Consider the following 15,391-nt stretch of genomic DNA (forward strand, 5'->3'; position numbering starts at 1 on the left):
CTAGGTTGGCAGGAGCAGGGACCGAGAAACAGACAGCTTCCGGGTCATGTGGCCAGCATGACTAAGCCGCATCTGGCAAACCAGAGCAGCGCAGTTTACTTTCCCGCCGGAGCGATACCTGTTTATCTACTTGCACTTTTGACATGCTTTCGAACTGCTAGGTTGACAGGAGCAAGGACCGAGAAATGGGAGCTCACCCTGTCGCGGGGATTTGAACCGCCAACCTTCTGATCGGCAAGTCCTAGGCTCTGTGGTTTAACCCACAGCACCACCCGCATCCCAATAAAACATATAAACACTACCTAAACCTAACAGGAAGTATAGTCAAAACCTTTAAATACCACTAAATTCCTGGGTGAAAAAAGCAATATGAAGTCGGTGCCTAAAGGTAAAGGTACCCCTGCCCGTACGGGCCAGTCTTGACAGACTCTAGGGTTGTGCGCTCATCTCACTCTAGAGGCCGGGAGCCAGCGCTGTCTGCAGACACTTCCGGGTCACGTGGCCAGCGTGACAAGCTGCATCTGGCGAGCCAGCGCAGCACACGGAAACGCCGTTTACCTTCCCGCTGGTAAGCGGTCCCTATTTATCTACTTGCACCCGGGGGTGCTTTCGAACTGCTAGGTTGGCAGGCGCTGGGACTGAACGACTGGAGCGCACCCCGCCGCGGGGATTCGAACCGCCAACCATGCGATCGGCAAGTCCTAGGCGCTGAGGTTTTACCCACAGCGCCACCTGCGTCCCGGTGCCTAGCAGGTAGATATAGGGATTTCTTCAAATGAGGGGCAATCACAGAAAAGGTATTCTTCCTCAAAGCCACTCACCAATTTTTAAAAGTGGGGCAGGCAGAGCAGGGGCTCTGATGAAGATCTGAATGCTCAGACAGAACTTTGCTCAAAAGTAGTAGCCAGTGAAGATCTTTAAGTCATACAAGTTCACAGTATTAGTTGCTATATTCTGCATGAGTTTAAGTGCCTAAACTATCTCTCCTACAAACGCATTTAAAAGGACATAGAATGCTGGTCAACTAAAGGCCCGGTTGCAGAGGAATGTTTTTGCCAGGCGTCTAAAGGTGTATAATGAAGGGACCAGGCTAACCTTCCTGGGGAGAGTATTCCATAAATGAGGAGCCACTGCAGAAAAGGCCCATTCTCTTTTGTAATTTTTTTTTACTTTTTTTTTTAATTTATACTTATACATCGTACAATCATTGAATAAAATAAACAAATAATACAAAAACAGAAGATACAAAAACAAAATTACAAGGATGTAAACATAATAACATAAGCTACAATCAAAAATATAAAACATTATGTTCTCCTAAAAAAGGAAAAAGAAGAACGAAAAATAATACCAAAAAGAAGAAGAAGAAGAAGAAGAAGAAGAAGAAGAAGAAGAAGAAGAAGAAGAAGAAGAAAAATTGACTTCCAACTAACTTCCAACTGATTCCTCAAATCACTGGTTGTCTGTAATGATTAAAGTTTTGGAGAAATATTCTAATTATCGGTACCTGTGAGATTTTTATTCTAAGCTAAACCAAGTATGAATCTGGGAATCAGTTCTCTTCATATAATTTATAAAGACTTCCCACTCTCTCCTTATTTTCTCATTAGAATAATTTCTTATTAAACCTGGAAGTTTGGCCAGTTCAAGATATTCTGACAGCTTAAGAACCCATTCTTCTTTTGTCGCTGTTATGTTACTTTTCCAATGTTTAGCAATTAGTACCGTGGCCGCCGTTACTGCATACAAAAATATTCCTTTGGTTTCTTTTGGGATGTCTGTTGTTAATAGGCCCAATAAAAACATTTCCGGTTTTTGGGGGGGGAAAGTGTATCTTAACACTTTCTTTAATTCTTCATAAATTTTATCCCATTTTTTTTTTATTTTAAGGGGATATCCACCAAATATGGAAGAAATTCCCTTCTTTAAGTTTGCACCTTCAACACTTTCCACTAGTGTTTTGGTACATTTTAGCCAATTTCGAGGGTGTAAGAAACCATATGTATATCAATTTAAAAAAAAAATAAAAATCCATAAATTTTCCCATTTTTCTATTTCAACTGCATGACCGAAATCTTGTGCCTATTTGACCATGACATCTTTAACCTCTTTGCCTCTTAATGACAATTTAATAATAGTTTATACATTTTGGATAGATTTTTATCATCATTTATAATCTATTCTTCATCTAATTCAGATAATTTCTTATCAAATCCATTTACTTTCTTGTCTTCCTCAAAAACTGCATTTAATTGATGGTATTGTAACCAGCCTATTCCTGTATGTCTTGTTGTTTCATATTTTTTTCATTTGTAATCTATTATTTACTTCCTCTAAAAGATTTTTATATGTCAACCAATTTGAATCCATATTTTTTCTTTTTTACTGCTTCCACCTCCATTGGTTACAACCATCATGGGGTTTTTGGTTCTAATAATTTTTTGTTCCTTTCCCAAACTTCATATAAGGCTTTCCTAATAATGTGATTTAGGAATCCCTTGTGAATTTTTACTTTATTATAACCCAGGTAGCCGTGCCACCCCACTATATTATCCCAGCCCTCAATTTCCAATAATTTGGTATTCTTCAAGATCATCCATTCCTTGAGCCAGACCAGGCAGGCAGCTTCGTAGTAGATCCTAAAATCTGGCATTCAAAACCCTCCTCTGTCTTTGGTTTCTGTTAATAATTTAAATTTAATTCTAGGTTTTTTGCCCTGCCAAATGTATTTCACCAAATACCTATGCCATTCCTTAAAATAATTTAAGCCATTACGAACCGGAATTGATTGAAAAAGGAACAGCATTTTTGGTAAAACTAACATCTTGATTGTAGAAATTCTTCCCACAACGTGAGTTTTAATTTACTCCAGATTTCTAACTTTACTTTTTCTTGTACTGTACATCAATTTTTTTTACCAAGTTTTTTTTTTAAATTTTAAATCCTGATAATTGTCCAAATTCTTTTGTTTTTTCCAATATTGTTACAATACTCTCTAGAGGGTTTTTTGTTGTAATTATTAGATCGTCTGCAAAGGCTCTTACCTTAGAGGCCCTTTGTCCCAATTTAATTTCTTCTATTCTAGGGTCTTCTCTTACTGCTTTCAAATATACTTCCAGTAAATAAAGAGGAGAGGAGAAAGAGGGCAGCCCTATCTTGTTCCCTTAGAGATACTAAAAGCTTCTAATGTTTCACCACTGATAATCAGTCTGGCCTTTTGGGAATTATAAATCGCTTTTATACCACTACATATTTTCTTGCCCAAACTCATAATTTCCAAAGTTTTTTGCATGAATACCCACGAAACATTATCAAATGCTTTCTCCGCATCCAGCAAGATCAGGGCTGCAGAAAAGGCTCATTCTTATGTTGCTACCCTTGGGACCTCTCGGGGAGGAGGCACACAATGAAAGGCCTCAGGTGATGGGCTTCACTGGCACATGGTCCCTGGAAGGATGCCCACAAGGGGATTTGGCCCTTGGGCTGAAAAAGGTTCCCCACCCCCGATATAAGCCTCTCAGTCTTTTGTAGCTAACAAACAGCTCACTATTAAGCTCCTTAATGCTTAGCTCAGTTGCTTCAGCATTACTCGGCTCAGCTATGAATCTAACTCCTCCTCCAATCGCGGACAATTCCAAAATTCTAGGAGACGTAAATATGGCATGTGAGAATTGCAGAGCTTACCTTTGGTGTGTCGATTCTCTCTTCCTCCATGAAAGCCGATTCTGCCTGGCAGGCGGAAGGGGGAAAAGAGAAAGCTTCAGCAGTGGAAGTTGGTGGGAGGCCAGGAGACCTTAGCAGCCTGACATTCTGGGGGCGCAGGTTGACGGGAGCTACGGAAGCCTGGGCCTACAAAGTGTAAGAGAAATAAAGAACAGTTTGTTAGAAGGCATGCAAAGAAAACAAGAAATGAAACCAGGAAGTATCGGACATGGGATGGAGCACAACAATAACAACCCCTGGAGAATAATAGAAGTGGTGGGATCTCAACCTGTGAGGCAAAACTAGCCTAACATAGGTGGGGAAAGGAGAATGACCAATACACAAGACTGAACTGCTCACACCAAACGTTTTTCAGAGAAGAACAAAGAAGAGAAGTGCTGGTCCTGTGTTTTAGAGCCAGAATGCTTTTAGTAAGACCTTCTTGCCCTGCCTAGAGCTACAGAAGGTTCTGAACTTCAGACTGTGCATGCCTAGTCACACTTGTGGAACTGTGAGGAGGCCATAAGGAAGAATGAGGGCTTCTCCAAGGGCTAAAAGCTAGATTGTGCCTTCGCTGTTATTTTAAGCGTGTGCTGGTTTAATGCTCACTTTATTGGCGTCATGCTGATTAAATAAAGAGTCAGAGGCTGTGAGATGCCTGCCAGCAAGGGGATTGCAACATCCACAACATTAACCGTCAGTGTATATTAAACATCTCAAACTGCCAATGCTAAGCACAACATACTTGGTTTCTATACATTTAAACACAAAACAAAACATGGGAGTTTGCAAAATAAGAGAATATTTGGGGATCTGTTGGGAACTTCAAACTACTGCCATTTATCATATTCTACAAAGGACAAACTTCAAAATAGCATATTTGTGTGAGTGAGTGAATGAGTGAGTGAAGCTCTGATGCCACCCAATGTTTTGCTCCTTAAATGTCTGAGTGACATTCAGCTGCAATCTTATCAGGGCTTCTGAAGCCAAGGCAGAGCCTGCAGGAACACCGTGATAAAAGTTCCGCAGTGCCATGCAGTCAACTTGTTTTACCAATGAGTTTTGAAAGCAATTTAATGGCTTGATTGCTTTCCAGACCACCAGCTGGTTTGTGAGCGTGTTAATGTGGGCCAGTGCTTGGTCTGTAGCTTCAAGATCTAACATTGCCTGTGACTTGCCGGTCAGGAGAATCACAACACCTGCCCAAAGCTGAGCACTAGCATGGGGAAAGCCATCAGCTAAATAATGCCAAATGAATACTCTGTGCTCAGATTCACATACATCACAGTCATGCTTAGAATGATCCTGTATGGAAGGACAGCACCGCCATTTCCATATTGCAGATTATGGAGAAGGTTGATTGGGTGAGGCTGAGAGAGATATTGGCCAGCCTAAGATTAGTGAGTTGACAGCATAGGCAAGATTTGAATGGGAGACTTTCTGGTTTGTGCTCTTAGCCAAAATACCAGCGCTCATTACAGAGGAATGAAATACAACACTTTCTTGCCTTTGCTCAAATTTTGGTGCATCTGATCAGCTTCAGGCAAAATCATGAAGGAAAATAACTGCCCAGGTCCCCCTCTTACTGATTTTCCTATTGCTGCAGCAAACTGAACCACTTTCTAGAACTGGACTGTGGTGACTGACTTTACACCCTTCTTAAAAAAGAACCACAGTCAAAGGAGGCTTCCGTGATATGCAGGCCCTTTATATATTCAACTAGGTTCCAGGTCTAAAAATACAGGTCGCTGGTGGGGGTGTGTGTCTGTCTGGGTAGGAAGAAGAGCTCTGTGACTGAACACTGACTGGCTTGTGTGGTAACAACTGTGCCTAGAACAGGGAGTTACCTTGGCGACTGTTTGCTCAGCGATGGTGCTCGGTCGTCGCTGGCGGGAATCGAGCCGCTGCTCCACAGGGAAGCTACTGCGATGTGACTTGAGCCTCTCTATGAGCAGGTAATAGATAGCAGCAAAGTGGTTGTAGCTCTTGTCCTGCAAGGACTGAGAAGAGAACAGGCACCCAAAGGTTAAATCAGGACAAATAATATATTTCACCTTTCTCCAGTGCGTGAGAGACTGCCACAGCTATATGCATACAGAGAGGTGCGGTGTTCCACAACATTTCCTTGGGAGGAGTGCGAGTCTTTCTTTCCCTAGAGTCTAACTGGGCTGCATGTTTGGGACTGGGAGGGAGTTTTCACCTAGTTGAGATAAGCTGGCGAAGGAGGGAGGGGAGATGCCTGCTGTGTGTTGATCAGCTCTTTGACGGGACTGCATAAATATGTTTTCCATAAGCACATCCTACAGTGCCATTTGGGCGGCTGGGTGGCGGAACAAGACACGCTTTAATCCCTTCTAGCTCCAAATTCTGTTCCCAGCCCAAAATGACAATGCTAATTGGGCCCTGGAACCCCATATTGACTTTAGTGCAATTTTACAAAAGTGTCAGTTGCACAGATGAACTGTCAGCAATGTGTGTGTCTGCGCCTGTTTATTAACCCTTAAAAAACAATCTAGCCCAGGGGTGGAGAACATTGTGGCCGTCCAGATATTGCTGGACTACAGTTCCCATTGCCCCTGACCACTGGCCCTGCTTGATGGGAGCTGAACTCCAACAACAATTGGAGGGCCACAGGTTCCTTAACCTAGGCTATTCCACATTCTGAGCCACAATGGGAAATGGAGCCCTGAGCAAAGAGGCTCAAGGCTTCATTGCCCCCTGCCCTCCCTCCTGCCAACTTTCTGGCAGGAAGCATTAATACTGCAGACTCCACACTGGCTAAAAATATCAACCATTTTGAAGGAAGTGATCACACAGACTCCTCAGGGAGCTTTTCAGCGTTTATTTCTGGTAAGAGGCTTGATTTGGAATCCTAGCCAAGATACCAAAAATAAAGACAACTGGCTGCTTTTCTAAGGGTTTTATTTTTATTTTGTTTTACTTTGTCAGATCTCACATTTTAGAAGCTTAAAGCAAAGTGAGGTCCGTTTCCTGTTTTGCTCCCCTTGTTATCCTCAAATTTCCCAAAACTTGCCCTGTAAATATATAAATATATATATAAATATAATGAAGAACAGGCACATGTGAATATTTTCACTACTGTAGGCTATAAAAGACAGGAAGGCTTGACAGTGAAAGTTTAAGAAAATAAAACATTATCTCCAGAAAAATATGAATTATATTTCTCACTTTTTAAAAAAGAAGGGGCTACAATATTCCACAGTACAATAAAAGCCGAGTGTACCTTTGCAAAATCAGTTGTGGGAATTACTGGCAAAGTGTCCCTTTCCTGATGCTTTGAGATGTGCACGCTAGAATATACCCATTAAACTCCACCAGGTGGTTTCCCCCTCCTCACTCCCTCTACCCTGCGAATTCATTTCCCAAAGGTATTAGGCTCATTTAGTCTCTTGCACCATTATGTTACTAGTTTGACCTTCCCACAATAGCTCCAGCAAAGGTGAAACACTTGGAAGATACCAGACAGACCTGTAAAGTAGGGACTGTAAATGAGCTTCCACCCGAACAACAAAAGACTGTGTTACCTCAATGGTTTTTTGTTGGTCTATTCCCAAGCTGTGCATCAGCCGCAGAACTTGTTCATTGTATTCTCCAATTGATGGCTCATTCTCTTGTCCTTGGGGATAGAGAATAGGTCTCTGCACAGGAACCTCTACCAGCATCCACTTGTGCTCTTTGATCTGAGCAATTGTCAGCCTCTTGGATGGATCCAGGACCAGCATCCTCCGGATAAGATGCTCACACTCTACATGGACAGAGTAGGGGTGAAAAGGTCAGACTGATACAGCTAGAATGGGATCTATCTGCATTGTTAGCCTGTGTCAATGGAAGCTGGGTGACTATTAGCAATAGGAAACTGCTTAATTCAGATGCCAAATACTACTGCTAAAAATAAAAATAATCTTGAAAGAGGTCTTTAATTTGTATAAAGAACAAAACCCATTTCTCCTACAGGTGAGCAATTAGGGGAAACAGCACAATTATTTCTAACTGCAGGCACAATAAAAGGAATAATAGTAGTCATGGGTCTGACTGAATTGCACAAAAGGGCTACGTTTGCGTTAACCAATGAAGTTTCAGAACAGAAAAAAACTGTTTTGTTTTTTAAGCTCCCCATTCCAAGTATGTGTTCTTGCAGTTCTGACTTGCTTGTTGCAGTGCCGACTACAGCTGCAAGAAATCATTGCCCCCTGCCCAGTTGTTATGGAAATTGTGGAAAGGAGCACCATCATGGCATCGTACCGCAATATTTTATTTTAAACATTTTTGTACTGCAGGCCACCAAGGCAGTTAAAAAGAAAATCAAATACCCACAAACCAGTTGAAACAATAGCAGAATTAAAAACAAGAGTATTAAAAACCAAGATGAGTAGAAGGAAAACCTACGGTCTCCAATTAAAAACCAATTTGTATGTCTCTGTCAACTGTCTAAAGTCCAGGGATGGGACCACTTTGATCTCCTGAAGGAAGGGATTCCATAACTGGGGTGGTTGCAATAGAAATCCTGTCCTGCAACCCTACTTACTGAATCTCTTTTTGGTAGCAGGACATTCAACAGAGTATAGGAAGATGAGCTCAATGAATGGAAAGGTATGTAAGGAAAAGAGCCGGTCCTTCAGATATCCTGGTCCTGGTCCTGTTAAGAGCTTTATACCTAACCACTAGTATCTTGAACGAGGCCTGGAAACAAATTAGAAGGCTGTACAATCTACCTAAGACCAGTGTAATATGATCTTTAAAGAATGAACACTAGAATGGCTATTGCATTTTGTGCCAGCTGTAGTTTCTGAGCATCGTTCAAATGTCCAACATGCTCCCCACGTAGAGCATGTTCCGCTAATCTAATCAGGTGAGCAAAGACATGCATCACTATGGCAAGTTCTGCCTTTTCACAGCTCACACTGCTGAGAAAAAGCACTCCTGAACATTGCAGTCACCTGTGCATCCAAGGGGCACACTGGAACTAGGGTACTCCCAAACTGCAAGCCTGATCCTTCAGAGGAAGTGTGTCAAATACCATATATGTTGTTTTCCACAAGGCATCTCATTGTTATATGACATTTGATGTTCTGCTTTATCTCACTCATGTTTTTTTGCCACGCATCCTATCAACCATCCTATGTTTAATGAGGAATTTGGATGCCTGGGAACGACATGGAAGCTGTCTGTTCACTTGGCACAATGAGTGGCACTGACCTAGGGTCTTGGCCACACAGTTAAGCCCGACATTTACTGCTTCCCAGGATTTCTGAGTGACAGTGGAGGGCTGGTGAAGCTGTGCTTAATTAACTAACTGCGTCGTCAGAAACGACAGAAGACCGTCTACTTGGGGAGTCCTACAACACCAGCTAGTAAGCATTTAAGCAGTGGCTTGGTCTTTAAGTTCTCCTGGATACCTGACAATGCCATGTCTACACCTACACATCCAAATGGCTGTTACTGCACTAAGATTTTATTTCTGCATTCACAGTACATTAATATATAAACAAGTAGACCATGTAGGGGACTAGGATGCTCCCAAATGGAAGTTTATTGTGCTATCATTGCTGCTCACGTTTAAGAGTTTTTGCATTGCTTAAACAATGTCTTCCTCATCAAAATGTCACCTTTGTACTCCCCATGTAACCCAGATTTCCTCTTAAGTAAAAACAACCCATTATACCTGCTGGTATAGAAGCTCCTTTGAGCATTTTTCTGACAGGGGATGACTGGTTTGTATGGTGATGTTCCTGGCTGCAGCTCCTACCACTGCACCCCTATTTCTGTTTGCTCTTAACCTGAGCAAAACCTAGCCATTCTGTTTCCAGCAGCACAAATAACACAACTGTGCCTGCTTCCACTAATAGCTGCATGTGTAGTCACATCGAAATTTCATCAACTATTCTTTCAAGGTCTTGATGCATGTAGAAGATTACCTTGGAGACTAATCACAGTCCCCAACAGGACTTCTTTCTATTTTTAACCCAAGTCATGTGCAAGACCACTTTGCCAGGATTGCAGTATAGCTACATATCTGTCTTGCACAATACGTCTATATGACTCTTTTTTTAAAGCCACCAAATGGCAACGGATCCCCTCCCACAAAGCAGAAGTATCCAATTTGTCCATAATGAAACATGACAACTAGAGACTGGTTCTTGCACACCTCCTTTGGAGTAAAAGCATTTAAGATCTGTATGCAAATGCACAGAAATACCTGTCCATGCCCACAAGGGGAAGAGGTAGTGAAGGTCAGGGGAGAAGTGACTGAGTGGGTCAGAAAACATAGCACAGAAACATTCCATCAAGAACTGCTCAGTCGTGTAAACAGGAAACAGTGGAATGCCTATGAAAAAGCTAAAAACTAAAAAATATTGTGTGGATGGTCATGTACTAATCACACACACACAGAAAAATCAGATCTGAACAATCTATTGGCAACATTAATCCCCTATCTGGAATACCCCTTGATGGTTTGACACCAACACTAAGAGCCTGAAACAAAGATTCTGATAAGGAGGCAGATTTTGGTTTTTTCCAGAAACAAAATATGAAGACACCTCCACACTTTTCAGTTCAAGGTGAACAGAAGCACAGATAAACGAAGAAGAAATGGAAAACATGAAGTGAGGAGAGGGAGAAATGTCAGAAGGGAAACATAACAAGGTGTTGATCACATTGCTTTGGTAGTGCAAACAGGAGCTTCTCATGCAAAGAAGGGTTGTTGTTTTTTGTTTTTAAAAGCCACACTACTGGAAAGACTACAAGTGATTAAGATTAAGCACACAATGGACATGCAAATAAAGGGAGGTGCATGTAGTTTTGAAGTGAGTTAGATGGGTCCATTCATCCCTGCTTTGCATCATGACATCCTAGCTGCATTCCATGTCATATTAAGCAGCTATCATATACCAGCCTAGAAGACTTAGCAGTGGCTAGAGCACTGCTGCTCTAGGATGCTGCTCTGGTCAATGCTGAAATCATGGAACAAACATCCTCATAGCCTATTAAACACACATTACAGCTGGTGATGCATCCATCCAATAGTGTTGTCTTACATACTGATGTTTAGGCATCATCAGGTTATCATGTGTTAATATGCCTGCATCACTAAGCAATTGGATAACAACTTCCCTCATGTGCAAGCAGCTGTATTATGTACTATTATTGTATACTCAAAGATGGTTTTCAGGCAAATTAACCCATAGTAACTGTGAAATTAGAAATAACTTGCTGTTTTAGTCTAAATCTCTGCTCTTTTTTGCCAGAGGACTGAAATGAATATTTCTTCAGGACTTCTATCACCTTCATCACCAGCAGAATACAGGCAATCCTTGCTTTGCATGGCGGTTACGTTCTGAACTCACTCTCTTTTTAAAGATTTTATTGGATTTTTACAATTTATATTCAATCAAAAACACAATATAACATTTGTCACATAAAAGAAAAAGGGGAAAAAACCCTCCCCATGACTTCCCTCAACTTCCCCTTCTGGTTCTTGAAATATTTACTACTTCTGCTTAATTATTATCTTGTTTTTATAATCTTATACTTTAATACTCTTCTTTTCGTATCAGTTTTATACCACATTTTCCTTCATGTTTACATGTTGCAGTCAATTTCATTCCATGTTATCCTTACTTAACCTTTGATCTTATTTTCTGACTTGTAAGTATTTAATGAAACCCTGCTATTGAGTCCATATCTTTATAGTATTTTTGACGTTACTCTCTCCACACAAACACACACCACGCATTGGTGGGGCCCACATAAAGCGTTCTGCCCTTTTAGTGATGCTTTAGTGACATTTTTGGGTCACTTTCAGGTTCAGCATTGTGTGTACATGGACGTGCATCAATCGGTCATTGCCTGTATTATAAACAATAGGAAAAATTAAGGCAAAAAGCCTTACACAAAACTGTTTAGGGAAGTTTTTGATGTTGGATCTTTTACTGTGTTTTTAATATCCTGCTGGAAGCCACCCAGAGTGGCTGGGGAAACCAAGCCAGATGCGCGGGGTATAAATAATAAATTATCATGATGATGATGATGATGATGATGATGATGATGATGTTACCTTCAGACATGAAATAAGGGATCCGGAACCTCCCTTCCAGAACCCGTTGCCTCAGGATGGGCAGTGTAGGTCCGTCAAAAGGCAGTGCTCCACATACTAAGACGTACAGAACTACACCCATGCTCTGAAAGAGAAAGAGAAGTTTTAGATTTGACTTTCAAAACATGCAGACAACTGTACCTTGCTCCATAGTGTGCTGGTAAAACCCTTATATACTAATGTTTTCTTTTCAGTAGCTTTTCACTACATCTGAATGTTTCAGTATGTAATCAAGGCATATCCAGAACTTATCCCATGTATATAACACAGACTAGCAAGGCTACAAGCTGCTGGTAGCAATAACACCATTAACCTTTAGAAGCCCATGTCTAATTTTTCATCAGATTTAATTAACACTTGATTGTAAGAGAACCTCTTAAGTGGTTTAGAAAAGCATATATATATTTTTAAAAACTTTAAAATTATTGATAAACAAGAGGTATTTTAAAACATTCAACAGATCATTAAAATCAACAGTAGCTTTAAGAAAAGGATAAAACACATGTATCATCTGTACATGTCAAACTATATTGTTTTTTTGTCTTCCAGAATTCTGCAAAAAGCCTTTCTATATATTGTACCAATGAAACACATTTCTTTAACTTGGCTGCAAAAGTTGGGATGCTGACTTGTTGAGGAATCAAAATAATTTGGCCAGGACTGTATTGGTGAAGGATCTCTTGCTTCAAGCATTCCTACTAGGGAAACAGGGAGCCAACTTTTGACACCAAGCAGACAAGAGAGGAAGGAATCCATTCCAAGTCACTATGGCTGAACTGCAAACCAACTTAGAACCTAGTGTAGTGTGACTTCCCCATCATCTGCACATTTGTGTTCGAGCAAGCCAACTGTGGGTTCCATTTTATCACCTGAATCCATTTAGAAATGACTTCTCGATACTAGTACTCAATTGCAGAGTTATGATTTTATTTGGAATTATTATTCTTTTCCTTCAAGTTCCTCAGTTGGGCAACATCCAACTGAACTTTTGGGCAGTAAATTGTGCACCTCTGGAACCTGCACCTTCCTTAAGGTAAGGTAAAGGTAAAGGTACCCCTGCCCGTACGGGCCAGTCTTGACAGACTCTAGGGTTGTGCGCCCATCTCACTCAAGAGGCCGGGGGCCAGCGCTGTCCGGAGACACTTCCGGGTCACGTGGCCAGCGTGACATCACTGCTCTGGCGAGCCAGAGCCGCACACGGAAACACCGTTTACCTTCCCGCTAGTAAGCGGTCCCTATTTATCTACTTGCACCCGGGAGTGCTTTCGAACTGCTAGGTTGGCAGGCGCTGGGACCGAACAACGGGAGCGCACCCCGCTGTGGGGATTCGAACCGCCGACCTTTCGATCGGCAAGCCCTTGGCGCTGAGGCTTTTACCCACAGCGCCACCCGCGTCCCCAGAGCACCTTCCTTAGATCACTTTAAAGGACAGAAGTTCTATCTGCAACTCTGGAACTGCAAACGAGACAGGACTCTGAGTGAGACTGATAAGGGAGTGTGGGATCTACAAGCTAGCTTTACTCAATAAAATATAAACTACCTTCAACAGATGCACCAATATTCTTAATAAACACCGCTCCTCTCTCTCCCCCCCTTCTGCCCCGACCCTATACTGTTTACAACACTAATGTCTCATATCAAATGTAACTGATTTGTAGAAAGGACTACAACTTTAAAAACTGCACATACCAAGAAACCAAGAAAATCTTGAATAGAAATTACTTTAAAAAAAACAAAATCTGAATCCCACCCTGAAGTTTGCTTGAATTCTCTCTGCTCAGAGCACAAAAGTGTGATTCTCCCTAGTTCCGAACTTGCAAAAGCTTACGAGAAGAAATCCCTGTGAAGGTCAGGATAAGAGCCTCAGATCCTGATTCTATGCAAAGCCTGTTAAGATTTATTATGTAAGACGGGGGAGGGGAAAGAACAAGGGAAGAGACAAAGTCAAAGTAGCAGCAATGTGCTTATAATGACTGAGCCTGCTGGAAAGTATGCACAATATTTGGTAGCATTAAATCTGCTGAGCAATGTAATGCCACACAGAGACTGGGGTAACACAACAACAACAAAAGATTTATCTTTTCTCCTTTAAATGGAGAGCATCTGTTTCCCAATGGCAAATTTTGGGAGCCTAGGCAGAGCACTTTTCTGAGCTGTTTTTTTCGCTATAGATTTTGAGGGGGAGGAGAAAAGGCACCAATCCCACCATAATTGTGAGAATCACTGACCAATTTTGTAAGAGGCACAAATTTATTTTTAAAAAGAACATTTGCATTGTACAGCCAGTGCTTTTCATCTGGTTTTGAAAGGTATTTTTGTTAGCAACCTAACAAAGTCAATAGCTTCCACAAATATTTTTCAAAACTCCTGTTGATCTGGCACATCCTCACAGAGCATTAGGTGCTGTAAATCCTTGGGTGTGTTTGAGGTGTGTACTGAGTTCATCTGGAAGTTAGAGGACAGCGGGCGCAATGAGGCGGTAACAGTTTCCTCATTAAAGGGGAACTCTTGTTGAGATGTGTTTATTTGTTAAACAATGTGGGTGTCTTCACAGAGCAGAACGCAGCTCTAATGTCTGCACCCTGCCTCCTTTCCAAAGAAAACCAAGACCGAGGGCCAGTTCCAATATGGCAATTTTCACTGCATCCATAGTGCGAATGATAAAAATATAAACAAAATATGCTTGCCATAAACAGTCTGAAGGTATAGACCAGGGTTGCCATAGTTCAAAAAGTGAAAATCTGGACACAAAAATTGTTGCGCTTTGGTTACCATACATTCAGATTTTCCTGGACATTAAAGCAATTTCCACTGGGAAATTCTGGACGGATGGAAACCCTAGTATAGACCAGGGGTCAGCAACCTTTTTTCAGCCGTGGGCCGCATAGACCTTCTGATGTTACTGTTTTCCTCACTGAAGTGACTTGTAGGCTCAATCCCATGACTGAAAACTGGTGCCATAAATGCTGTGGACCATTCACACTGCAAAGTTTTAGCCCCTAAACTCTGGCAACACAATGGACAGCAAAACCGTGCTCTGGAAACATTGCTATTACCAGGAGACACTAAGACCCAATTACCTCCCCCCTGCCAAAAAAACTGGAGAGCAGCAAGCCTGGCACTGCATTAAAGGAACCTGGATCAGCACATCCTCTCTCCTGTATGTGCTTTGCAAGATTTTCTTGTCACCTCCATGTGTCCTTTCCCATTAGAGTAGCATGAAGCAAACACACACACACACTTTTTGGTTCAGCCACGGGCACCTGCCTGCAGCAGAATTGTTCAAGGCAAACTGTCTTGTCCTCTCAACTGAAAGAGAGGATGGATAGCAGCCATGTGCAAATGACTCAGACAATCCCTCTGGCCATACAGAGAATTTAGAATCTTAACTTTGGTTTGAACTCCCAAGAAGGAGGAATTAGCAAGCTGAACTGCAGCATAGACATAAATGCATAGATTCAGTAAGAGAGGACCAGATTTCTGCATTGGCCAAATTGTTTCCTCTAATACAATAAAGACAAGTTTCAAAGGAACTCTTGCTTCCCATTCTCAAAGCTGCTGGGGCCTTTATGA

The 15,391-nt window shown here is 41.6% G+C and overlaps 1 protein-coding gene across 2 annotated transcripts in view; it reads right to left on the reverse strand.

Moving 5' to 3' along the window:
• Positions 1-15,391, reverse strand: part of SIK2 (salt inducible kinase 2) — an 85,844-nt gene that overhangs the window by 15,067 nt on the left and 55,386 nt on the right. For both annotated transcript variants that reach the window (XM_028708640.2, XM_028708639.2), the window contains exons 6-9: positions 11,780-11,903; positions 7,248-7,468; positions 5,550-5,702; positions 3,685-3,849 (exon numbers count right to left, since the gene is read on the reverse strand). In XM_028708640.2, the coding sequence (XP_028564473.2) occupies positions 3,685-3,849; positions 5,550-5,702; positions 7,248-7,468; positions 11,780-11,903 (663 nt within the window). The remainder of the gene's footprint in view (positions 1-3,684; positions 3,850-5,549; positions 5,703-7,247; positions 7,469-11,779; positions 11,904-15,391) is intronic.

The sequence above is a fragment of the Podarcis muralis genome, chromosome 15 (assembly GCF_964188315.1).
Source record: "Podarcis muralis chromosome 15, rPodMur119.hap1.1, whole genome shotgun sequence".
NCBI lineage: Eukaryota > Metazoa > Chordata > Lepidosauria > Squamata > Lacertidae > Podarcis > Podarcis muralis.